Source organism: Hemitrygon akajei, chromosome 4 (assembly GCF_048418815.1).
Source record: "Hemitrygon akajei chromosome 4, sHemAka1.3, whole genome shotgun sequence".
NCBI classification, from domain to species: domain Eukaryota; kingdom Metazoa; phylum Chordata; class Chondrichthyes; order Myliobatiformes; family Dasyatidae; genus Hemitrygon; species Hemitrygon akajei.
Window position 1 is genome coordinate 159,850,660 of NC_133127.1, and position 27,758 is coordinate 159,878,417.

Here is a 27,758-nt window from a genome sequence, read left to right on the forward strand (position 1 = left end):
AAATGGCAAGTTTACCAAGTAAATTTAGATTGAATAAACAGGGAAACATATGAAAATCTGACACGACATAGAAACTCATTTTCAGCAAAGCCAGTTTGAATTACTTCGTTGGTATTACTTGTGTCAATATCAAATTTAAGAGTTAAGTGGGTTGGTCGAGGAAGACAGGAAATATTTGTACATAAACTCATTGAGTTCATACAACACAATTGCTTTCAAACTCAAAATCTATGGCAACTATCTTGAAATTTAGTGTAAAACTTAGACAATTCCATTGTAAATGTTTGCAGTATCTTTATTTGCAGAAAATCAAGCTTATTTTCTGTGTGTAAATTTTTTATTTTATTTATCATATTCAAAGATTATGAGCAATTTAATTCTGCTCGCCAGATACTTTATACTATTAGTCAGACTGAATGACAAATGTTTTGTTAGTCTGCACTATTATCTTGTAACACAAAAAGAGCACACCATGAATCATAATTGCATCTACAATACAATGTATTACATATATGATTAATCATGTCCAATAATATACTTCAGGTTGGCTCATTTCCTTCAGTTCCAATCATTCCAATGACAAAGTGCTCAGCTCAACAAAAAAAAATCTAAAAAAATAAAGCTTCAGCAAGAAGCAATAAGAATGTATTTCATGGTTCTATAATAGAATCTATAACTTTGTTTTATAAATTCCCATAAGTCAGATTCCTAGTGCTTTGAAGTTTCCAAAATGAACAAGCAGCTTGAATAAAATGCTCCTTAATCAATTACTGGACCCCAAAATTGGCTGTCGACAAATTGGACAAGTGGAGTTTTCAGAAAGCCAGCGGTCAATGCAATGAATATGAAATTCATGTGCACACGGTAGTCTTCTAAGCTTGTTCCCAACTGCATAGTCATTAATACAAACACTGCAGGTTTTACTGACTTCATTCTCTGCGCTAACATTTCCATAATTCCGAGTTGTAAGATTGTCAATTTGTTCTTTGGTCAGACCCCTCTGGCGCTCCTCTTCATCGTCATCATTCAACAGGAAGAAGTGAGCAAGCCGTAATATTGGCAAGGTACCATTTTCTACCAAACTATTTGTATCTCGAATTTGCCTGGTCTCAATGCTCTCAGCAGCACGGTCAAGGTTCTCATTCTGCACATTTTCATTCACTTGAACCCTTGCTGCCTGGTCTCCAGCTAATCTGTCATTTGATTCATTTCTTGAATTAGAGAGATTTAGATTTGAACTGGTCTGTGAGCTAACTGAATCAAAGCTATCAGATGAGTTCTGCTGAACTCTTTGGTTAAGTTCAGAATCTGAATCATTCTCCATTAGGGAGCTTAGTTCACCAAATCCTGTCATAATCTGACGCAGTATTGACCTCAAGGCTATAGATGATGGCTCACCAAGCCCAGTCTCAGATATCCTGCGCAGAGGTATACGGATGGTGCTGACATAAGTCCTAATTCCGGCAAGTTCTGATCGTGAGATAGTACGGCGGAAACCACCACTATCACTTTCAAAAGTCACTGTATTTTCTGCCATTCGGACACGGGAACGAGTTCTATTCGCAATACTATCACGATCTCTATTTTCTCCAGGACGTATCCTTCTAACTTGAAGATCCAACATAATAGTTGGATGCCTTCGAACACCAGAAGACCCACTGGAATGATTTCTCTCTCTTTCATCCATGGCCTCTTGTCTAAGTATGCCACCAGCTGACGATGGCACAGTAGTACTGCCATTAACAGTCTGGATTTCCTCTGTGGTCATGGTGGATTGATCCACAGTCCGTTGCCTTCTTGTACTCTGTCTCCGCTCAACATGGTCCTCCCGCCGCAATTGAGCCCAATCTGAAGAATTTACCATGGCACTCTCTCTACGCAAGGGGGATCGACTACGTCTGTTCTGTGAATTCCTGTAAGATCTGCGTGTTTCCATTTGCCCATGTAGGTCATTTCCACTCACAGAGTTTTGTATACTGTGCCTCTCCAATTCAGCAACTTCAGTCTGACTGTGCTGTTCCTCTTCATGTGTTCTTCTAACACTCTGCCATTCTGCTCTTCGTCTGCTGATTCGCCGTTGACCAACTACACTTAAAGCTGTTTGTTGATTAGCGTTTTGTCTTCTTGACCTTTGTCTACCAGTTGTTATTTCAAAAGTTCCATTTGTGATACTTCTTTGGGCCATAGGTGGAGTAACCTCCATGCTCTCTACTTCGTCAGCCCTGATTGCAGTTCCCAGGTTATATTCAGAATTTGTCCGCTCAGCAGTCAGTTGGACATGGGCCCGAGTTCGACTTCTAGTACGACTAGCGACAGGAGCAAAACTTTGTTGCTGGACATTTTCTACGTTCCTATTAGTGTTACCTTCCAGTATTGATGTATCCAAAGACTGGCTATTGACAGTTTCATGTTCATGATTAATATTGATTTCCAGGCTGAAGCGGAACTCGCCACTATTGGGATTTGTTCGACTCACAGCTCTCCATGTCTGGTTCCCACTCTGTCCACTACGGGTGGCATTTCCTGTACGTCTAAATGTGTTAAGCCATTCAAGGAGGGAATCACTATTGGAACTTTCTCCTAGTAAGTCAGAGCCTAAAAAAAAGGGAAAAATGTATCATATTAGAATCATGTCAAAGATCGACAAATCCTTTTGTTTAAAATGACTTCCCATTGAACAGAAATTAAAACTAGATAGAGAGAGATAAAATTCAAAAACACCAGATGAAACCTGTAGACTGTGCTGCTAAAAACACAAATACAGCTAATCTGCAACAAGGGCTTGCAGGTCATGAATTAAATAATGCAATTATTACATTAATGCAATTTTTTGTAATAATTGTTAAAAACATGGTACTTAAATCCTTGACAAATTCAAATTAGAAATCAACAAAGAACTGACTGGTTATATCATTTCCAAATACGTTTGCACAAAACAAATGGTTGATAAAACAAGATACAGAACTGGGAATCTTGAAATGTGTTTTGCCTCATGCATATGATATGTAAATTATGAAGATACCCCATCTTGGCTGGAAACATCACACAATTATGAACGCTTCATTACATGTCACTACAATAAAGTTTTTTTTCTGTAGAGACATTAATCTTATTTTGAAAGCATTTAACAATTTTTCACATAACCAATGTAATGTAAAAATCAGTACTAATCAGTAAAGCATATGACCAGTGCTTTGCTGAGTCCATTCTTTATTGAATGTAAAATTCTATGCCACGTTTTGTGACTTGTTTAAATTAGCAACAGGTGCTTTAAAACTGAGAAAATGTACCCCCAGAATGCAAGTTAAATATATTTGATTATCTGTCCAATTTACCCTACACTTGCATAAAAATGGAATAATTACATTTGGTAGTGTTCTATTTAACATAAGGAACAAAAAATTGACTCAGTGCAGTGGGTCACATCCTGGGCATACAGAAGAACCATTTCTAGTGCTATCTATCTGTCTCAAGTGTAATTTTATATTTGTGCTCATAGATCTATTAACTGTAATGACATTTCACTTGCATGCAAGATGGAAGTTTTTTTAATCTGGAAGGCTCCAATTTATTTTTCAAAGTAAAGCACATGCATAGATGTTGAAATACGTAGAAGTACAATTGAAGTGACACCTTTCATCATAAGAGAGTACAAAGGTAAATTTATGGTAATGTGGATTTGTTACTATGTATATTTAGTATTTTCTCACTTTTTAAAAGTAATCAAAGAGCATTAATGAACAGATTAGAATGTAACATACAAAAGTTACAAAAATTAAAACTATTACATGTCAATTTTTATGCTAAATACTGCCAATGTAAAACTGATTTAGTTATTCCTTGGCAGATTCATCATTGAGTTGCCAATTAATGATATTTTGTAGGACATGAGTGCAAATAAATAACTATAATGATGGTTGCATGCAAGTTATGTTCAGGAAGTGATCTATATATTGAGGGACTGAACAAATAGATTCTACTATCTATACTTCCCTAGTATCATCAACCCAACGGTTCACAAAGCTTTCAAATAAAGTCTTAAGAAATAAGTCTCCAAAAGCTGTTTCTTATATTCAATACTTCTCAGTGGAAAGTTCTGATAAACCTCTTGCATTATAGATGAATTGTTAAAAAAAATTGTAAAGATACATATACTGTACTAAAGTAGTCAATAAGAATTGACACTTGCCTTTGAAGAATTATTATACAAAATTCAAAGAAGAGGGGAAAATCCTGGGAATAGAATGATATAGAATTCATTTTCTTACACAATATTTTCTTTGTTACTTAGGGGAAATCGTATACTCTCAAGAAAACCCCCCCAGAAATTCCTTTAATATTTTGACAGGAACCTCTTTGCAGTTGCTTGTTTCTACAGTAGCAAATAAACACACTGATATCAAAAACATCAAGGTTTTGACTTCCTCGAGTGATATGAAACTCACAAAGTGAAGATGCAATTGAAGATTCATACACTACTTTCAACTCTCAATAAGTAAAACATTCTAAGGTCTCAACTATAACAATAGGCTTAACACTCACCTTGATTCTCAGTACTTTGTTCATGTTCATTGCTTCCAACATTGCTCTGTGTAGTTAATTGTTCCTTAGCGCCATTGAGTCGCTGTTGCAATTCTTCAGCTGTAATTTCACCTGAACTCAGGAAAACAGGATAAAAGTTATACCTAACCTGGGATACTTGCATCTAAATTGTCACAATATAGCCAAATTAAGTTAAATTTTGGCATTGTTCAACAAATTACATTTTCATCTTTTGAAAGCTTATAATGAACAAAGTTATATTTAATGAAAGTTACTCAAATTCAATTTGGAACAGCCATGCCAAGAGATTTCTTCAAACTTTGTATTAATATACACTAACAATTCTGGATAAATACTAACTTGTTGCTTTATTGAAACAGAGTAAATTTTAATATAAATCAGCTTAATTTAATGTCATAAAGTTAAAATGCTTTTGAAGAATTTCATTCCTTTATGTCACAATCCAAGAATTACTCTGAAGTAGGTAAATATAAAACCACATAAATGTCTCAAAAGGAATCAAGTAATATAAAAGGAAGTTGGGAAAACAGTCATGAAGGAATACTTAAGACTGGGCACTATCAAAGAAAGAAATATTGAAGCATTTTATCCAAGTTGAATGCAATCTTATCTTAATAATACCATAAAAACAAGAGTCTAAGAAAGAAACCCAAAACAATATACGCTAAAGTAACAAAAACTTCTCTGCAAACTAATGACGCTAAAAGTTGACAAATACCCATGATCATATGGGTTTCCATTCCAGATTCTTCTCAAATCCTAAGGATGGCTAGATAGGTTAAGAAAGTCATGTGTGAATAAATTTCAGACAACCAATAAATTGAAAAAAAATCAACAGAACATGATTTGTGAGGAGTTCTTGCAGGAAAATAAGAAGTGGGATTGGTCCCTTATGATTTAGTGTAAACCCAAAGGGTGGAATAGCTGCCTTTTGTGTCAATGATAAAGAAAAAGATAAGATGGATAAATGAGAACCAGTATATGAAATTAAATTTCCAAACAGCATTTGGTAAGGTGATGCACTCAGCATTGGAAGTAGGTCAGAAAGTTCACTATTTTAATTCCTAGGAAGAAGGGTTATCTAGTAGGGATAGGTTGAATTCACCAGATCTACACCCATTAGAGTTTTGAAAAATGAGAGGTGAACATATTAAAAGGTGGAAGGGAATTTATGTTACAATGCTAATAACAATCTACTGAAAGAAATGGGACCAGATAGTAATGTGGTTATGGGCAAACCATACAAGATAGTGATAAGACCACTGAATACTGGAGTATTAGATAATACTAAAAATAAGTTCAGAGAAATTAACAATAATGTCATTGATGATGGAAAATCATAGTCAAGAGAAGAGACAGATTAAGCTGGAGTTATTTTCTTGGAAAACGTCAAAATAAATTTACCAAAGTACAAGTGTTAACATTTACTATTGTAAGATTCATTTTCTTGCAGGCATTTACAGGGAAAAAGCTATAGAATTTACAAAAATATGCATAAACACAGACAACCAATAAATTGAAAAAAAAATCAAGAGAACATGAGTTGTGAAGAGTTCTTGAAAGCAAGTCTGTGGGTCACAGAATCTGTTCAGAGAAGTGGTAAGTGAACCTATCTGTGCCAGAAATTCAGGAGCCTGATGGCTGTAGGGTAATAACTATTCCTGTACTTGAACCTGGTGGTGTGGGACTTGAGGCTTCTGCGAGAAGGGTGCACAGCCTGGCTGGAGGGAGGAGGGGTGCCCTTGATGACGTGCTGTTTTCTTGCAGTAGTGCTCCATGTAAATTTTGCTCAATGGTGGGGAGGGCTTTACCTGTGATGGACTAGACTGTATCATCATTTTTCCATTCCTGGGATTTGGCATTTCCATGCCAGGCCATGATACAACCAGTTAGGATACTCTCCCCTGTGCATCTATAGAAGTTTGTCAAGGTGTTTGGTGACATGCTGAATCTCAGACAAACTTACTAAGTCTAACTTCTAAGAAATTCTAACTCCTAAGAAATTTCTAACAAAGAAAACAAAGGAGATTGAACTGAAGTTTATAAAATTATGGTTGAGACAGAGTAAACAATGAAAGCCAATTTCCCTTGACTACTTTATCTATCACTCTTATGTATCAGTCTAACTACAGAAGCATGCAAGAATGCAAAAGTTCAAAGCTCTGAACTTTAAAGTCAATTCAACTCTCTGCCTCATAAGGCAGCAAAGGCAGACATCCTCAATCACATTTTAAAAATTACCTTGATAAGCATGTGAAGAACCATAATCTGCAAAGCTAAGAAATTTAAGCTGGAAAGCCAAAGTACTTTATCTTTGGTTGGCAGAAACAAAATGAACTAAATCAACATTTCCACAGCACCTTGAATTAGCTAATGTACCCAAAATAGTAAAAAACATAAAGCTCCTTCTTCAACACCAATATGATGCTAATCACTCAATGACCATGGTAAAACCAACTACTGAGTTAATTATTTAATGAGTTGACATCAATGATTCAGATTTCAAAATATATTAGCATTTTTAACTTAAAAAAGAGCAACTTGCTGAATCAATGTTAAACCTCTAAGCAGCTTGTAGTAAGATTGGTTAAATCTTGAAAACATTATGAAAGGTTGTCATGGACATAGTGGGCTGTTTCTGTACTATACAAATGTATGACTGAAAGTAACAATTCAATTGTAAATACTGAATTTATTTCCAACACAAAATTACGACAATTTCCAATGTTGTTGAATTTACAGGACTAGCAAAGAACTGCACCATAACTAATGGGAGAACATGATAATGCAGATAAATCACTAAATGTCAGCAAAACATACAACAGTACAGCACTAAACCAACTGTTAAGCCCACAATGCTGTGCCAATCTTGATTGCAATTTATACTAAACATTATCCTCCTGTGTATCACCAATATCCCTTTATTCCCTTTTCATTCACGTGTCTATCAAAAATCCTCCTAAGCTCCACCAAATTGACTGAATCCACGACTAACCTGGTAACCCTTTCTAGGTGCCTATTACTCTGTGTAAAAAAACCTTGGCCCACACATCATCTTTAAACTCGCTCCCCCAACCTTAAAAGCATGCCCTCTGATGTTTGACATTTCTACCCAGGGAACGAATTCTGTCTACCCTATATATGCCTCTCATAATTTTAAAAACAAGTTGTCAAGTCTCCTCTCAGCCTCAGATGCAGTTAGGAGAACAAGTTTGTAAGCCCTCTAATCCAGGCAGTATCCTGCACCTTTTCCACAATCATTCCTATAATGGGGCAACCAAAACTGCAAATAATACTGCAAGTCACAGGAAGACACTGAGCGTCATAGGAAGTCATTCCTACCTGTGGCCATCAAACTTTACAACTCCTCCCTCGGAGTGTCAGACACTCTGTGCCAATAGGCTGGTCCTGGACTTAATTCCACTTGGCATGATTAACTTATTATTATTTAATTATTTATGGTTTTATATTGCCATATTTCTTCACTATTCTTGGTTGGTGCGGCTGTAACAAAACCCAATTTCCCTCGGGATCAATAAAGTACGTCTGTCTGTCTAAGTGCTGCCTGACTAACTTGTCATATAGTTGCAGCATGAATTCCTTACTCTTATGCTCAGCACCCCTGCCAATGAAGGGCAGATTCCATAATGCAAGACCCCAAAATTGAAGGGAACAAATAAATCAGGAAACAGATTACACGTCTTATTAAAATGAGGTTCAAAACATGAATAATCATTTGAATGGGTTGCGTAAAATTACCCTTACAAAGAGGAAACATCTTTTATCCACGTGGGTAGAGAATACTACTAATTAAGACCTACCACATTTAGGGTAAATTTGTCAATATGCTTGATCTTACCTGGAGTGCCAAGAAGGTTGCTGTCTCTCATTAGTCGGTAGTCTTCTTCACTCAGATCATTGATAAACTGATAGTATGCTTCCTCTCGACTCAAACGCTCCAACTGTCGGCTGCGCTCATCTTCAGTATGACTGACACTTTCTGTGGGTGATTGTTGATTGCCTCTACGATTGGCTGGGTTAGATGAATCCATAGTGTTGGGAATTCCAACTAACTGCTCAAAAACCAATAAAACAATGACCCTTTTGAGATGCAATGGATCTTTAGAGTAGGTAATTCAACAAATTGCACTTTATTAACAAAAGTGGTTTATACAATATACTATTACTATTTTATTTATAGTCAAATTTTCTGCTGTGCACACGAAGTAAATCACCCTTTCATGTTCAAAATGTAATGTGATGTTACCAACAACTCATTCTATTAACTTGTACTTGAACACATCAGATTATTTTAAATTTTTTCTTGGCTCGTTTGTAATCTGCTTATGTAAAAAACTTAACTTTTCAACATAATGTTGCTGTAAAATGCAATTTCTATCCATACCCTGCTGTTATTGTACAGACTAAATTTTGCAGGTTATCTAATGAAACCAAATTACATTTTTCTTGCTGACATCTCTTAAAATGTTTGCTGCATATAGAATATATATTGAGGGATATTGAAAATTAATATAAATTTAGGGCCTGCCCAATGCTGTACTGTTTGTTCTATGCTAAATTACAACTCTGTGCAGGACATTTGATCCAAATAAAACTGAGTCATCACTACTATGTATAGATTGGTATGGAATACCAATATTAATTTGGATATACTAATATATAAAATAGGAATGCTTAATGTTTTACTGCTTATCAATATACATCTTGGTGACTATTAGATGTCCCAAAAATGGCCATCTCAGCTATTTTCCTGTGATGGCTAATAAAATGTACACTCAATTTGTTTAATCACTATAAAATTTGCTGTTAATTCTGTAACATATTTTGTTAAATTAATAGTTACAAAACTATAATAACATTGTGATGACATGTATAGTTAAGTGCATTATAGCAACAGAGAAATAAAATTAGTAGTTGTACAACTGTTGTTTATCAATAGGAATGCAACTTACATCAATTACAATACAGATTTCATCCAATTTTCTATAGAAATTTCAGTTACGTATTACATAAAACTTTTACTTTTAAAAAATAAAAATTCTGTAAAAGAACTGGAGTGCACTTGAAACACACATAATAATTCTGTTGTAAATCATATCCTTGAAACATTGGACTCTTGCAAGAGGTTGCAGATGCTGGGATCTGGAGCTGGAGAATCCTAGCAGGCAGAGAACATCTGGGGTAGTTTGGGAAGGGAAGGAGGGCAGGGGAAATTGTTGACAATATCCTGGTAAGGGTTTCACCCCTAACATTGACAATTCCCATCCCTCATAGATGCTGCTCAACACACTGAGTTCTTCCAGTAAATTACTTATTGCCCTTTGAAACATTAACTCTCTTCCTAGATGCTGCCCGTGTATATAGAGATATTTTTGAAAACACCTGTTGAGGTACGATGTTCTACTACCTTCTCCCACAGATGCAGCCTGACCTGCTGAGGACCGCAAGCATTTTCTGTTTTAATTTTAAATTTCCACATCTGCAGTTATTTTTCTGATTTTCATATTTAGGGCAGTTGTAATTTGATATTGGCTTAACACTGAAATTGAATCAATGAGCGAAAATCATGCGAAAAGCCCTTAAATCGGAAGGCAAGTTAATATAGCAACTTTGCGAAGTTATTTAAAAACTAAATGAGGCTAAACAATTTAATAATTATGTTTTGAATTTGAAGCTATTTACTACACTCACCATCATTACCATGCATCAGGATTAGGTGTTTAATATGAAAGTATTTTTAAGACCATAAGACAAAGGAGCAGAAGGCGGCCATTCAGCCCATTGAGTCTGCTCCATCATTTTATCATGAGCTGATCCATTCTCCCATTTAGTCCCATTCCCCCGCCTTCTCACCATAACCTTTGATGCCCTGGCTACTCAGATACCTATCAATCTCTGCCTTAAATACACCCAATGACTTGACCTCCACTGCCACCTGTGGCAACAAATTTCACAGATTCACCACCTTCTGGCTAAAAAAAATTCTTCACATCTCTGTTCTGAATGGGCACCCTTTACTCCTTAAGTCATACCCTCTCGTGCTAGACTCCCCCCTATGAGAAACAACTTTGCCACATCCACTCCGTCCATGCCTTTCAATATTCAAAATGTTTCTATGAGGTCCCCCGTCATTCTTCTAAACTCCAAGGAGTACAGTCCAAGAGCAGTCAAACTTTCCTCATATGTTAACCCTCTCATTCCTGGAATCATTCTAGTGAATCTTCTCTGAACCCTCTGCAACGTCAGCACATCCTTTCTTAAATAAGGGGCCCAAACCTGCACACAGTACTCCAAGTGCCTTATAGAACCGCATCATCACATCCCTGTTCCTATACTCTATTCCTCTAGAAATGAATGCCAACATTGCATTCGCCTTCTTCACCACCAAATCAACCTGGAGGTTAACCTTAAGGGTATCCTGCACGAGGACTCCCAAGTCCCATTGCATCTCAGAAATATGAATTCTCTCCTCATTTAAATAATAGTCTGCCCATTTACTTCTTCTACCAAAGTGCATGACCATATACTTTCCAACATTGTATTTCATTTGCCACTTCTTTGCCCATTCTCCCAATCTATCCAAGTCTCGCTGCAGACTCTCTGTTTCATCAGCACTACCGGCACCTCCACCTATCTTTGCATCATTAGCAAACTTAGCCACAAAGCCACCTATTCCATAATCCAAATCGTTGATGTACAACGTAAAAAGAAGCGGCCCCAACATGGACCCTTGTGGAACACCACTGGTAACCGGCAGCCAACCAGAATGGGATCCCTTTATTCCCACTCTCTGTTTCCTGCCAATCAGCCAACGCTCTAACCACATATGTAACTTTCCCATAATTCCATGGGCTCTTCTCTTGTTTAGCAGCCTCATGTGTGGCACCTTGTCAAAGGCCTTCTGAAAATCCAAATACACAACATCCACTGCATCTCCCTTGTCTAGCCTACTTGTAATTTCCTCAAAAAATTACAATAGGTTTGTCAGGCAGGATTTTCCTTTAAAGGAATCGTGCTGAGTTCTGCCTATCTTGTCATATACCTCCAGGTACTCCGTAACCTCATCCTTGACAATCGACTCCAACAACTTCCCAACCACCAACGTCAAGCTAACAGGTCTATAAGTTCCTTTTTGCTTCCTTGCCCCCTTCTTAAATAGCAGAGTGACATTTGCAAACCTCCAGTCCTTCGGAACCATGCCAGAATCTACTGACTTTTGAAAGATCATTGCTAATGCCTCTACAATCTCTACAGCTACTTCCTTCAGAACAGGAAGGTGCATTCCATCTGGTCCGGGAGATTTATCTACCCTGAGACTATTCAGCTTCCTGAGTACCGGTACTTTCTCTGTCGTAATTGTGACTGCATACACTTCTCTTCCCTGATACCCTTCAGTGTCCAGTATACTGCTGATGTCTTCCTCAGTGAAGACTGATGCAAAATACTCGTTCAGTTCCTCTGCCATCTCCTTATCTCCCATTACAATTTCTCCAGCATCACTTTCTATCGGTCCTATATCTACTCTCACCTGTCTTTTATTCTTTATATATTTGAAAAAGCTTTTAGTATCCTCTTTGATATTATTTGCTAGCTTCCTTTCATAGTTCATCTTTTCCCTCTTAATGACCTTAGTTTCCTTTTGTAAGCTTTTAAAAACTTCCCAATCCTCTGTCTTCCCACTAATTTTTGCTACCTTGTATGTCCTCTCCTTAGCTTTTACTTTACTTCTCTTGTCAGCCACGGTTGCATCCTTTTTCCATTCGAAAATTTCTTCTTTTTTGGAACATATCTGTCTTGCACCTTCCTCACTTCTCACGTAAACTCCAGGTACTGCTGCTCTGCCATCCTTCCCGCTAGCGTCCCTTTCCAGTCAACTTTGGCCAGTTCCTCTCTCATGCCACTGTAATTTCCTTTACTCCACTGAAATACTGACACATTGGATTTCGGCAAACACCAGGAAATCTGCAGATGCTGGAAATTCAAGCAACACACACAAAATGCTGGTGGAACGCAGCAGGCCAGGCAGCATCTATTGGGAGAAGCAATGTCGCCGTTTCGGGCCGAGACCCCTCGTCAGGATTTTGGCTTCTCTTTCTCAAATTTCACAGTGAACTCAATCATGTTATGAGCACTGCCTCCTAAAGGTTTCTTCACCTCAATCTCTCTAATCACTTCTGGTTAATCACACAATACCCAATCCAGTACAGCCGATCCCCTAGTGGGCTCAACAACAAGCTGTTCTAAAAAGCCATCTCGTAGACATTCTAAAATTCTCTCTCTTGAGATCCAGTGCTGACCTGATTTTCCCAATCCACTTGCATGTTAAAATCCCCCACAATTATCATAATACTGCCCTTCTGGCAAGCCTTTTTCTATTTCCTGTTGTAATTTGTAGTCCACATCACTGCAGCTGTTAGAAGGCCTGCATATAACTGTCATCAGGGTCCTTTCATCCCTGTGATTTCTTAGCTCAACCCATAAAGATTCAAATCCTACGTCACCTCTTTCTACTGATTTAATATAATTTCTTACCAATAAAGCCACGCCACCCCCTCTGCCTACCTGCCTATCCTTCCAATACACTGTGTATCCTTGGACGTTCAGCTCCCAGAGACATGCATCCTTTAGCCACGTCTCAGTGATGGCCACAATATCATACCTGCCAATCTGTAGCTGTACAACAAGATCATCCACCTTATTCCTTATGCTGCATGCATTTAAGTACAACACCTTAAGTCCAGTATTTGGTACTTTTTGCTTTGATTGCAATACAACTTTATTGCACTGCAACTCATCCCAATGGCTGCAAATTTGCCCCATCACCTGCCTGTCCTTCCTGACACCTTTACTGCTCACTGTCTTAGATTTATTTCTGTTTTCCCCCCTCCTCTGCTCTATCATTCCGGTTCCCATCCCCCTGCCAAATTAGTTTAAACACTCCCTAACAGCTCTATTAAACCTTCCCGCCAGGATATTGGTCCCCTTTGGGTTCAGGTGTAACCCGTCCTTTTTGAACAGGTCATACTTCCCCCAGAAGAGATCCCACTGATCCAAGAATCCAAAGCCCTGCCCCCTGCACCAGTCTCTCAGCCACGCATTCATCTGCCTGATTCTACTATTCTTGCCCTCGCTAGCACGTGGCACAGGTAGCAATCCTGACATTACTACCCTGAAGGTCCTGCTTCTCAACTTCCTTCCTAACTCTCGGAAATCTCTCTTCAGGACCTCCTCCCTTTTCCTATCTATGCCATTGGTACCAACATGTACCAAGACAGCTGGCTGCTTGCCCTCTCTCTTCAGAATATTCTGGACCCGATCTGAGACATCCCATACCCTGGCACCTGGGAGGCAACATGCAGGCATCTCTATCAGGCTCACAGAATCTCCTGTCTGTTCCCCTAACTATGGAATCCCCTATGACTACCACATTCCTCTTCACCCTTCTTCTCTCCTGCACAGCAGCACCAGGCTCAGTGCTAGAGACTCAGTCACCATGGCCGTCCACTGTCAGGTCATCCCCCTCAACAGCATCCAAAACGATATACTTGTTGCTGAGGGGGGCAGCCACAGGGGTGCTCTCCACTATCCAGGCATCAGTATTTTAAGTTTATATATTCAAACACATCACATCAAGACAAAATTGAACCTTGGGGAGAAAATTGTTCTACTTTTCTTTTTAAAAAAAATGAAACTTCCCCATTCAACTGATTTAAGCAACTTCAAGTGTGTCCAAAATCAATCAACGAAAAGCCAACAGGAACATCAAAGTGTATCTCCAACCCATGTAATTCTGTCAAGCAAAATTACTACTATGATTATTCTGTGCCAAATAAGTTGAACAATCAAAGCATCTCAGAACAAAAGGCATCATACTTTAACATTCCAATGTCATTCCCATATCTACTTTATTAAAAGTAAAAAAAAGCTAAATTGAAATATAACAGTCAAAATAAGTTCATTTTTGTCTTTGCCACATGGAATGCATTATTTAAAAGAAGGCTTAAGTCAAAAGTGTGATGCAATACTCCCCTCTCTGCTTGGATCAGTGCAGCTTCAACAACACTTATGAAGCCAAACACTATATAACAGCTGCTTGATAGGTATCCCATCTACAAACATCCACTCACTCCACCACAGATACACAGTGTCAGCAGTATACAGTCACCTACAGGATGCACTGCAGTAACTCATCAAAACTCGTAGCCAATACCCTTCAAAACCACCGCTCTACCAGCTAGAACAAGGGCAACAAATGGATGAAATCACCACCGCCAGGAAGTTCCCCCCTTTGCCACACACTACCCTGACTTGGAAATAACTATTTCATAATAACATTGCTGGGTCAGAATGCGAGAACACTTACCCTAACAGTATACCCACATTGTTGGTATACTCGCATGTCAATGGCTACAGCAGTACAAGGTTCATGATGATGTCCTCAAAGGCAACTAAGCAATTAAATACTGACTTAGTCTGCAAACCTAACAAATAAATAAATGTACATCTATTTAACTCCTGTACCCACTTAACTATTAATTTTTAAGAGGGATGGGTGACAGGGTAAAGATACGTCTCTATCAAATGAGGCACAAGGTGCTCCTTCCTTCCACTAGCCTGCAGGTCACCCTTGCTGTATCACCTGTTTAGCCCCACCTCCCCTCCCACCAATCAGGGTCATGTGAAGCCATGGGAGCAGGTGGTGGATGGTCATATGAGCAGCTGATGCACATCACAAGTCCTGCTTATGCAACCACTGACGCCAGCAGACATTCTCTGAAGAGTATCATAATGGCTGGTGTTACCCATCTTGTAAAGGCACTACCCAGAGGCTGCAATGGGAAACCATTTCTGCAGAAAAATCCGCCAAGAGCAATCATGGTCATAGAACGACCATGGTCACCATGTCATATTGAATGAGTTAAGAGGGTACAAAAGCTAGAAAGAGAAAGCTTTACTATTCTGTACTCAAGAAACATTGAGGACATAAGATCCAAACAATATAGCAAATTCTCCAATAGTTGAAGAGGAAGTACTCTTCATACTCTTAAAGGATAAAAAAAGATGCAAGTCTCTATGTTAATTCTAAAATTCTCTATAATATCCAAAAATTAAAAGGCTGCGAGAAAGCTAATGTGATTTGAAAAGTAGTTTTTCTTTAATTGGAGAGTATGCAGGGATATTTGAGATTTTCAAGTCATTAAATTTGTTTCAGGAAAAGTATTTATGCATTCAGATTTCTGGAGCTTGAAAAAACATAACCAAGAAACATATGCAAGCGACACCTAAATTTCAATGCAGATTAAAACCAGGTCTAAAATCAAAACAAAATAAAAATCCAAAGATCCAAACATTGTTTTTAAATGGCAAGAAGTCTGAAAGTGTGCAGATCCAAAAAGACTTAAAGATCATATACACAGATTGTTAAAGTGGAGTAAATGGGGCTACAAATAAAAATCAGAAAGTCTAACTAGAAGGCCTAGAATACTTACCTAGAATTACAATGTTTAAACACAAGAGATCATTTAACTTATGCCGCTGCTTCCTTCCATTACATATGCTTCATCCCTGCCTGATCGTTCTTTACTCTTCTCATATTGTTTATTCTTTGTATGCCCAAATTTTGTTTCAATAAAGATATTAATACCAGAAGCCTCAAAATATGCCAGATGTTAGCATGTCTCATTTTTGAATCACTTAATTAAAAAAAAATTCTCCCAATTTTCCCAATGACTGTATTAGTAAAGATAATAATGATGCCTTGCTTCAGTAAAGATTTTAGATTTTCTTCATATTTACCCTGCTTCACTTGAACATAATATTCATAGCATTATTAAATCACACATTTCTTTGCTTCCCTTAACTATTCAATTTTTTTCTATAACTGAAAAAGCTGGGGCAAAAGCACAAATTTTTGCTTCATCCCACCAGTTACAGCCTCCCAATTTAAAAAAATCTAATTTTACTTGCCCCAGTTCTCCATCCACACTAACATACTATCACCTCCTGGCAATTTCATGTGCTCTAATTATACTTAGCAGGCCAGTGTTCAAACTTGAAGTCTTTCCAAAAGTCCAGACACACATGTTCACTGGTCCCTCTTCATCTATTTTGTATCTCTTTCCACAAATGCTACTTGACCTGCTTTGCATTATGGAAAATCCAAGTTTTGATAGAAATGCACACGCACACACCTCAGTCCCATAACTGAAGTATGCCTGTATTCCATTACACTCTGAATTTGCAACTTTTAGGTACAACAGGATTCAGCTAACCCTGTGGAACCCCTGAGCAAATCTTATTAATATTGTTGTTTTTTTAAACTGCCATACAACTAGAAGCCAGAAAATTACATATCACACAACAAAAAGTGTTAACCAATTTACTAGTTATAGTCTTGGTACATATTAGGTTGTTCAAGTACAACTGCTAAAACTTGCAATTTCATGGACAGTTTATCAGTGTCAACAGCAAATGCAATATTTACGAAACACAACTGGATAACTAGACAAAAGCAGTTAAATAACCAAGAGCATCAAGAAATTAAGCTTCAAAAAAATTGGAAAAATTGTTACCGATTCATAAGATGCAGATTTGGCTTTCCTGCTATCCCAATCTAAGATAGCATCAGGCATTACAGATGCCATCCAGTGGTGAGAATGTGTTGCTACATATACATTGAAAACGCATTATGCACTGTACAACACATATTTTGCTTTAATATACAACATGGTGTGGGTAAAAAATTAATCATAACACAGCTGAGATTTTGCAATTTTATACATATTATATCTTCTATACAATGTTATAAACATTGCACTAGTTTGTTTGACACAAATCATAGAAAAACACCCACGTTTTTCACATCTGGTATACAGAATTAAGAACACACCCTTGTGCTGGTTCTGCCATTCAAAAAGACCGCAGAATAAAAAAATGATTTGAAATATCTTTTTCAGTTCAGATATGGTCTGGTTTTGCACTCCAAGAGTAATCTGATGGATATGTTATTGTGTTCTGATATTTATTTTCATGAAGCTGTATCAAAAACCTGCAGATGCTAGACATGTAAAACAAATTTATTGAATGCAAGAAGTATTCAGGTTTGAACCAGAGGCTGTTGTGACAGAAGATGAGTCCATGTTCTGACAAGTCAGAACAGAAATGCGGATAGGAATTGAAGTGGATGGCAACCGGGAAATTCCACCTCTTGCGGATGAGCTGAGGTGCTTGACAAAGCAGTTCCCTATCAACATCAGGTCTCACCAATGTAAGAGAAAGGGGCAGTTGAAGAGATTATGGGGGCTTTAGTAATGATCTTTCAAGAATCACAAGATTGTGGCATGGTTCCAGAGGATGAGAAAATTGCGAATGTCACTGCACTCTTAAAGAAGGGAGGGAGGCAAAAGAAAATAAAGTATAGGCCAGCTAGCTTGACCTCAGTGTTTGGGAAGATGCTGAAGTCTAAAGGATGAGGTTTCGGGGTACTTGGAGGCACCTGGTAAAATAAGCCAAACTCAGCATGGTTTCTTTAAGGGAAAATCTTTCCTGACAAATTTGTTGGAATTATTTGTGGAAATAACAAACAGGATAGACAAAGGAGAATCATTGGATACGTGTACTTGGATTTTCAGACGGTCTCTGACAAGGTACCACACGTGGGTTCTTAGCAAGAGCCCATGATATTACAGGCAAGATACTTGTATGGATAGAGCATCGGCTGATTGGTAAGAGGCAAAGAGTGGGAATAAACAGAGCCTTTTCTGATTGGCTGCCAGTGATTAGTGATGTTCCGCAGGGCTCAATGTTGGAACCACTTCTTTATATGTCCCCAAAGGAGCTCCTTCTCTAAACCAGCCTGCAGGTTACCCTCAAGCAAAGTGTAGCATCTGCTTAGCAACCTCTCACCCCACCTCCTCCCAAATCAGGGTCTTATGAAGCCATGGGAGCAGGTTATGGATGGTCATATGAGCAGCTGAGGCACATCTCAAGTCCTGGTAATGCAACCACCGACGCCAGGAAGACTATCTCCGAAGAGTATTGACAATGGCTGGGGTCACCAGTCTTGTAAAGACACTGCCCAGAAGGCATTGGCAAACTACTTCTGCAGAAAAATCTACCAAGAACAATCATGGTCGAAAACCATGATCAACTACATCATACAACATGACACATGATGATGATGTCAATTATTTGGATGATAGAATTGATGGTTTTGTGGCCAAGTTTGCAGACGATACAAAAATAGGTTGAGGGACAGGTAGTGTTGAGGAAGCAGAGAGGCTACAGAAGGATTTAGACAGATTAGGACAATGGGCAAAGAAGTGGCAGATGGAATAGACTCAGGAAGCATGCACTTTGGTAGAAGGAATAAAAACATAGATTATTTTCTAAACAGGGAGAAAATTCAAAAATCCCAGTCCTGATGAAGGGTCTCAGCCCGAAACGTCGGCAGTGCTTCTCCTTATTGATGCTGCCTGGCCTGCTGTGTTCCACCAGCATTTTGTGTGTGTTGCTTATCATATGAGGAGAGTTTGGTGGCTCTGGGCCTGCACTTGCTGGAATTTTGAAGAATGAGGGGGCTGTCATGAAATCTATCAAATGTTGAAAGGCCTACATAGAGTGGATGTGGAGAGGATGATCCCAATAGTGGTCACCAGAGGGCACAACCTCATAATAGGGGGATAGCCATTTAGAACAGAGATGAGGAGGAATTTATTTCCCCAGAGGGTGGTGAAACCCTGGAATCCATTGTCACAGGCTGCTGTGGAGGCCAGGTCATTGGGTGTATTTAAGGCGGATGTTGGTAGATTCTTGGTAAGTCAGGGCGTGAAAGGTAATGAGATGAAGGCAGGAGAATGGGGTTCAGAGGGAAATGGATCAGCCATGATCAAATGGTGTAGCACTTGATGGGCCATATGGCCTATTTCTGCTCCTATGTCTTATGGTATTATGTAGAGGAGGCCACACCGGAGACCGGATACAGTTGAAGATCCCAACAGATTCACATGTGAAGTGAAAGACCATTTGGGGCCCTGAATAGAGGCAACAGAGGTGGTGAATGGGCAAATGTGTAGCACTTCTGTTGCTTTCAGGGATAAGTGACAGGAGGGAGATTAGTGGGGAGGGATGAATGGACAAGGGAATCACAGAGGGAGCAATTCCTGCAGAAGGTGAAGAATGTGGGTGGGGGGGGGTGGTAAAGATGTTTTGGTGGTAGAGTCCCAATGAAGATGGCGGAGGTTGCGGAGAATGATGTGTTAGATGTGGAGGCTCGAGGGGGAGTGTATGTGAGGACATGAGGAGCTCTACTGCTGATAAGGCTGTGAGAAAATGGGGTGAGTGCAGATGTCCAGGAAATGGAGCAGATGCAAGTGAGGGCAGCATGAATGGTGAAGTAAGGGAAACCCCATTCTTTGAAGGAGGAGGACATCTCTGATGTCTTGGAAAGGAAAGCCTCATCCTCGGAACAGATGCAGCGGAGATGAATGAACTAAGAAGGCAATGGCACTTTTACAGCAGACAATGCAGGAAGAGGTATAATCAAAATAGCTGCTGGAATCGATCTGTAGATAGCTTGTCTCCAGTGATATAGACAGAGAGATCAAGGGAGGGTACAGGTATCAGAAATGGACCAAGTGAATGTGGGTGCCTATAGTGACATCCTGAGTTTAGAGAATGTGAGTGGAACTGAAAGAGAAATTATTGAGAATGAGGACAAGTTCTGCCAGAGGAGAATGGTAGCAGATGGGAACTGTTTGGGTCTGTTGTCAGGAATTCAGAGAACTGCTTTGTAACACAGAATGCTGTGGGAACTCAGCAGGTCAGGCAATATTTATGGACAGCAACAAACAGTTGATGTTTCGGGCCGAGACCCTCTAAAAAGAAACTTCGAAGGGTTGTCATGGACACTCGCATGGGCCCTCACTATACCTGCAATTTGTTGGCAACATAGAACAGTCCATGTTCCAAGCCTTCCCCGGTAATGTTTCCTAACTCGTCCTCCACTACATTGACAATTGTATTGGTGCTGTTTCATGCACTCATTCTGAGCTCAATTTCATTAACTTTGCCTCTAACTTCCACCCTACCCATAAATTCAGTTGGTCCATTTCTGACACCACCCTCCTCTTTTTCAATCTGTCTCCATCTCCAGAGATAAACTCTCAACCGATATCTTTTATAAACTTACTGTTTCCCACGGTTATCCTGACTAGACTTCTTCCCACCTCATCTCCAGTAAAAATGCTATTCCCCTTTCTTAGTCCCTTTGTCTCCGCCACATCTGTTCCCCGGATACAGCTTTCCTTTCCAGGACATCAGAGATATCCTCTTTCGTCAAGGAACAGGGTTTCCTTTCCTCCACCATTGACACAACCCTCACTTACATCTCCTCCAATTTCCAAACATCCACGCTCTCCCCAGCTTCCTGCCACTTTAACAGTGTTAAAGTTTCTCTTCTCCTTAATTAACACCCCATTAGCCTCCGCATCTAGCACATCATTCTCCACAACTTCCGCCAGCTCCACAGATTCACGACTGTCTGGGGAAAAGCAGTTGCTCATCTCCTCCTAAATCTACACAGCTGAATCTTGAGGATATGTCCCCTAGTTCTAGTCTCATAAATCAGTGGAAACAATCTTCCTGCCTCTATCTTATCTATCCCTTTCATAATTTTATATTTTTCTATAAGATCTCCTCTCATTCTTCTGAATTCCAGTGAGTACAGTCCTAGGCGACTCTATCTCTCCTCATAGCCTAATTCCCTCATCTTTGGAATCAACCTGGTGAACCTCCTCTGCACCACCTCCAAAGCCAGTATATCCTTCCTCAAGTAGGAGACCATAGATACACAGTACTCCAGCTGTGGCCTCACCAGTATCCTGTACAGTTGCAGCATAACTTCCCTGCTCTTAAATTCAATCCCTCTAGCAATGAAGGCCAACATCCCATTGCCTTCTTGATAGCCTGCTGCAACTGCAAACCAACCTTTTGTGATTCATGCACAAGCACTCCCAAGTCCCTCTGCACAGCAGTATGCTGTAATCTTTTACCATTTAAATAGCAATCTGATCCAAAATGGATGACCTTGAATTTACCAACAATGTATTCCATCTGCCAGAGCCTTGTCCACTCACTTAAACCTATCTGCATCTCTCTGCAGATTCTCCATATCCTTTGCACAATTTGCTTTTTCACTCAATTTAGTGTCATCATCAAACTACACTCAGTTCCCTCTTCCAGATCGTTACTGTATATCGTGAACAATTGCGAGCACAGAACCGACTCCTCCTGCACACCGGTCACCACTGCCAACCAGAGACACACCCATGTATCCCAGATCTCTGCATCCTCATCTCATAGGTAAGTCTTTTATGCAGCACTTTATTGAACACCTTCTGGAAATCCAAGTAAATAACGTCCATCTGTTCCCCTCTATAGACTGCGCTCATTATATCCTCAAAAAACTCTAATAAGTTTGTCAAACAGGATCTGTCTTTGCTGAATCCATGCTGTGTCTACCTGATGGATCCATTTCTTTCCAGATGCCTCGCTATTTCCTCTTTAATGATAGCTTCAAGCATTTTCCCCAACTACAAATGTTAAACTAACTGGCCTATAGTTACCTGCCTTTTGCCTACATCCTTTTTTCAACAGTGGCATGACATTTGCTCTCTTCCAATCCACTGGGACCTGCCCAGAGTCCAGAGAATTTTGGTAAATCATCACCAATGTCTCTACTATAACTTCTGCCATTTACTTCAGTACCCAGGCCCACAGTTTGCTCAGCAGTACCTCTTTAGTGATAGCTATTGTATTGAGGTCCTCACCTCCCATCACATCCATCTCTCTCTTTGGCATGTTAGATATGTCCTCCACCATGAAGACCAATACAATATCGTCATTCAAATCCTTGCCCATTTCCTCATTACCCATTATCAATTCTCCCTTCTCGTTCTCCCATTCTCACTTCTCTACATTCACTTTAGCCACCCTTTTCAGACTTATATAATTATAGAAACTTCTACTATCCATTTTTATATTTTGTGCTAGTTTATTTTCAAAATCCAGCTTCCCTTTGTTTATTGATCACTTAGTGGTTCTTTGTTGCATTTTAAAGTTTTCCCACTCTTCCAATTTCCCACTACTCAGCAACTTTGTATGCATGAGCTTTTAGTTTGATGCCTACTTTATTTCCTTAATTATTCAAGACTGGCTCTCCCCACCGTTACTGTCCTTGCCTTAACTGAAATATACTTTTGTTGAGCACCATGAAAAATCTCTTTGAAAGTCTTCCACTGTTCCTCAACCATCCCACCATATAGCCTGTGTACCCAATCTACACTAGCCAAATCCACTCTCATCCCATGTTTAAGCATAATACACTGGCTTTAGATTGAACTATTGCACCCTCCATTTGTATGAGAAACTCAATCATACTGTCATCACTCTTTCCAAGAGGATCCCTAACTTCAAGATCGCTAATTTTACGTCTCATTGAACAGCACCACATCTGAGATATCACATTCCCTTGAAGGTTCAGTAACATGTGGTTCAAGAAAGCCCTCACAGATGCATAGTCCTCCGCAAGACTACCTCAACCAACTTGATTCACCCAATCTATGTACAAGTTAAAGTCCCCCACAATAACTGTTGCTCCATTCTTACATGCCTCAGAGAATTCTCTGTTTATTGCCCGTGCCACTGTAATCACAATAGGGTTCACCAGCTCCCACATCATGCCACTACAGCACATCACCTTATCCTGTATCATCCCTTTATCTAATTAGCTGTAATTTAGTGACTTTTTATTCAACAACTACAAAAGCCTTACCTGCTACTCACTTGTGCCTCCTTGCAAAACCCTCAAGTTCCCACTCCTACACTAGTCCCTTCACACAATTACCACTCTGCTTTGACCCTGCTTTACTTTTATTTGCTCCAGCTAATGAACTGAGAATTGATTGGTCTGCCACTAACGTGCCAAGCCCCACGAAACGCTTTTTTTAAAAAACTCTGCTCCCCAACCTGTGCGAAGCAATTGGTCTGCTGCTAACCAGATGCTTTGTACTGGTAGGACAGGAAATAACTGTATAGGAATATGGATGGGGTACCAATGAAGTAGGCTGCTTTGTTTTGCATGATGCCAGTGCAGAGTATTTCATCATGCTCTTAACTTGTGCCTTGCAGACAAAGTGCAAGGATGTGACTCACTTGTCACAGGATACCTAGCCTCCTGAATGCTCTTATAGTTACAGTGGGGTTATCAGTGAATCACACAGTGGATAGTTATCAGTGGGGCTAGGTCCAAGTTTCTTGTTAATGGCATGGAATTTAACAACATTTCTGCTCTAAATGTCAGAGATGGTTATTGTCAGCTTTGTGGAATTATCATGACTGAGTTTCATCTAGGTCTCACTGCATACGGGACATTTGCATTTATAAATGGAATACTTTATCAGCAGCACTACAGGAATACCTTCATAAGAAGGACTTCAGTGGTTTTAGCTGCTGGGTCACCACTACCTTCTCAAGGTCACTAAATGCTGGCCTTGCCAGTGACACCCAGAATGAATGAATTAAAACAAAAAAACAGAGAAAGATAATGTAACTGGAAAACTATCTAACTTGGAATCATTTTACTTTTGATTGAATTTAGTCAATATAATCCAAAATGATTGAAAGAAAGTTGATAAGATTTTAAGAATTTGCTTTAGATAATATGCTTATATTAAGGTTTGTTTGTAAAAAGAGAAAGCTAATGAGTATTGGCTGGTCACCCCATATAGAAGAATATGTTTTGACGTTAAAAGCATTTCTTTCAAATGAGGTTTCAGTTTTTATTTTTGTCACTGTAAAAAAGATTCATGACAGTATTTTTGCTGTTCCATCAATTCTTTAATGAAAAGAGTTTTGCTCCATCCTAAATTTCACATACAAGTCAGAAAATATATATTTTTGAGAGAAGACTACCACAAATAATGTAGATGCAAAATATTTCAAATTAAAATAGAAGTACAGAACTTGGAAACTCCAAGCAAGAGAGGTATATTACGATTTTTGCGCAAGAGTACAAAAAAAATGCAACTGATCAATTTTTAATATCCCAGTTCACTCCGCTTTCATTTCTAAAGTCAAAATGCTGAACATGTGGGAGGAGAAACAAAAAGTCTAAATCACTCTTGTTGCAATTTGAATTTGAGCTCTTTAAGAGCCTGGAACATGCACTTATGAATAGATATTACTTCAATCATTTATGCCAGATATTCTGTACAAGTAAAGCAAAAATTTTAACTCTTGTGATCAGGGGATCAGAGGTGGAGAGGGTCAACAACTTTAAATTCCTCGGTGTCATTGTTTCAGAGGACCAATCCTGGGCCCAGCAAGTAAATGCAATTAGGAAGAAAGCATGGCAGCACCTCTACTTCCTTAGAAGCCTGTGAAGATTCAATATTATAACTAAAACTTTGACAAACTATAATAGATCTGTGGTGGATAGTATATTGACTGGCTGCATCATAGCCTGGTGTGGAAAAACCAGTGCCCTTAAACAGAAAATTCTCCAAAAAGTAGTGGATACACCCTAGTCCATCAGTGAAAGCCCTCCCCACCACTGAGCACATCAAACTCGGAACACTATCGCAGGAAAGCGGCATCCATCATAAAGGACCTCCATCACCCAGGTCATGCTTTCTTCTCACTGCTGCCATCAAGAAGATGGTACAGGAGCCTCAAGACTCACACCATATTCAGGTTCAGGAACAGTTATTAGCCCTCAATCATCAGGCTCTTGAACCAGAGGGGACAACTTCACTTGCCCTATCACTGAACTTCTCCCACAACCACATTCAAGGACTGTACATCGCTTGCTCTCAATATTTTTTGCATATTTATTTTTTTTGTAGTGGTATTTCTATTTTTATTTCTTTTTGTATTTGCACACTTTGTTGTCTTTTGCACACTGGTTGATCACCCTGTTGGTGCAGTCTTTCATTGTTTCTATTATAGTTATTCGATTTATTGAGTATGCCCAAAAGGAAGTGAAGCTCGGGATTTTATATGGTGACATATATATACTTGAATAATAAATTTACTTTGAACTTTGAATAATACTCTATAATTCTGTACTAATGTGTGACAAAAAAACTGCTTAGTACCAAATTTAGGATTATACATAGCACTGCAAGCCAGTAAAAGGAAATAGTATTACAACTAACATGTAAAAGGTACACTGCAGTCTAAATCTAGTTGTATGTTCATTTCTAGAATGCTAGAAAATGGTTTAGGAGAACTGGTGCATTAATGTACAAATCAATTATTAAGCCACAATTTCGCTCTAGAATATGCTAAAACTGGCCCAAATAAAGGTCTATTTTGCATCAGCTTTAAACAGCACAGTACAAAAAGCTTTTGGCTTCTTAAAGACAAAATAAAGTTATACAAAGCTGATACTGAATTAAATCAAATTCAAAACTGAAGATCTGAAAAAGATTATGTACAGAATTAAGAGTTTGTTGCATTTAATAAAGAAAACACAAAACAAAGAGATAAAGTAACAGAATGCATTAAAAATTAGCTTCACAGTTAAAATTCTCCATTCTGGGATATCATTTAGGCAACATCTTCAGAAGCTGGTAAATCTGAATACCAATTAAATATATATATTTTTGAATTAAACATTTATATTTTATGTATGCATCATGAAATACTGATATATACAATGAGTTGATTCAATGTGGCCCACCACCCATACTAATTTGGCCCAGACAATGGGTGAACCAAGCTGATCTGCTCCATTCCAGAGTCCTCTTATGAAGTAATGGAAGCAATAAACAACAACTAACTTGGTCAGAGACAACAAGTCCTTAGGCTCTGACCCATCTGGCTGACGTCCTTATTACAGAAAATTCAACTAACAATCACAATTAAAAGGCAACTCAAATCAGTTTAATTAATTAATTAAAAAGAAACTTTATGCTTTAAAGTACAAGGTATCTCTAAACACAAGGCAAAATAAAGAAAAATGCATAACCCATGTACATTTTTACTTTAAGCTGGCAACTCCATTCTGATGAATGGGGTTGTGGAACTTACAGGAGGATGCGCAACACAACTGGCCCCTCAGCACAGTACATTATGCACTGTACTGGACATTTGACCTTCAGGTCATCTGAATTCCACATTTCAATGTACATATCTGGAAATCAAATGAGCCAACTCTAAAGGAGGACATGACTGGCAGTTCTCCAATGAACTGCTCCACAGTATTAAGTACTATTTGTTTCAATATGAGAAATGGGTTCACAAGAAGCAACTTACCCTGCCAAATGCATCCAGTTAAATTACATTTTAATATAAAATGGAGTCAATGCAGGAATCACAAAGATTTTTCCTGGTCAAGCAGCCAATTACCCTACAATAACAAAGTGAATACATAATTAATTGTGGAAGCAGTCCATTGTACCCCATATGTTCAATGGTGCAATAACAAAAGTGTTGCTTGATTACACCTTTCTTGAACAGTGCCCTTAGACATTACAGTGAATAATGGATTGTCATGGAGGACTCCAAAGCTATCAACACAACTCAGCAACAGGTACTTTGAAACAAGTTTCCATTATAGCTTTTAGTTGAAACTAGGCAGGTTATGTACAGCTTCTTTTTATTTTCTATCATTGCTCTCTGCCCTTTCATTGCTGGATTGTCTTATTCAGTTAACTGGGTTTGGGGCTTCCCTTTCATTTCTTCTTTGCATTGATAAATCTGTTCATCTACTTTTGTGTTAACTTACTTCTACTTTCCATTTTCTTTGGAACAGATGCCCTTGGTGCTTTGTTACAGGTCCTCATGTAGAGATCATAACATATTGATCTCTGGGGCCACCAAAAGAGTTATTTCTTAAGAGATCCTCATGATTACAATTGAAAATTCTACAATTGGTTAGTCATGCCACAGGTCTCAGCTTTGCTCTGATTATCAAACCGTCTCCACTGCTTGCAATTTTCACTCTGGATCAAAAATCAATGGCTCAATCCTATAATGTACTTAATCACGTGTAGTTTACAGTATTACTTCAATGCAATTCCAAAATGCTACTTTGTTGGAGATATCATTAGGTATGAAAAAGTAATTTTTCAGTAAACTCTTTAAAACAAGATACTGAAAAGATGAAACGA

General features: G+C 38.7%; 1 protein-coding gene across 10 annotated transcripts in view; it reads right to left on the reverse strand.

The window, feature by feature from the left end:
- Positions 1–315: 315 nt before the first annotated feature.
- Positions 316–27,758, reverse strand: part of rnf6 (ring finger protein (C3H2C3 type) 6) — a 79,267-nt gene continuing 51,824 nt past the window's right edge. For 8 of the 10 annotated variants that reach the window (XM_073043767.1, XM_073043773.1, XM_073043770.1 and 5 more), the window contains 3 exons: positions 8,423–8,636; positions 4,543–4,653; positions 316–2,595 (listed from right to left, as the gene is read on the reverse strand). In XM_073043767.1, the coding sequence (XP_072899868.1) occupies positions 764–2,595; positions 4,543–4,653; positions 8,423–8,636 (2,157 nt within the window). In that variant the 3' untranslated portion in view covers positions 316–763. Of the gene's footprint in view, positions 2,596–4,542; positions 4,654–8,422; positions 8,637–26,901; positions 26,996–27,758 lie in introns of all 10 variants that reach the window. The other 2 variants (XM_073043774.1, XM_073043775.1) reach the window with 1 other exon arrangement.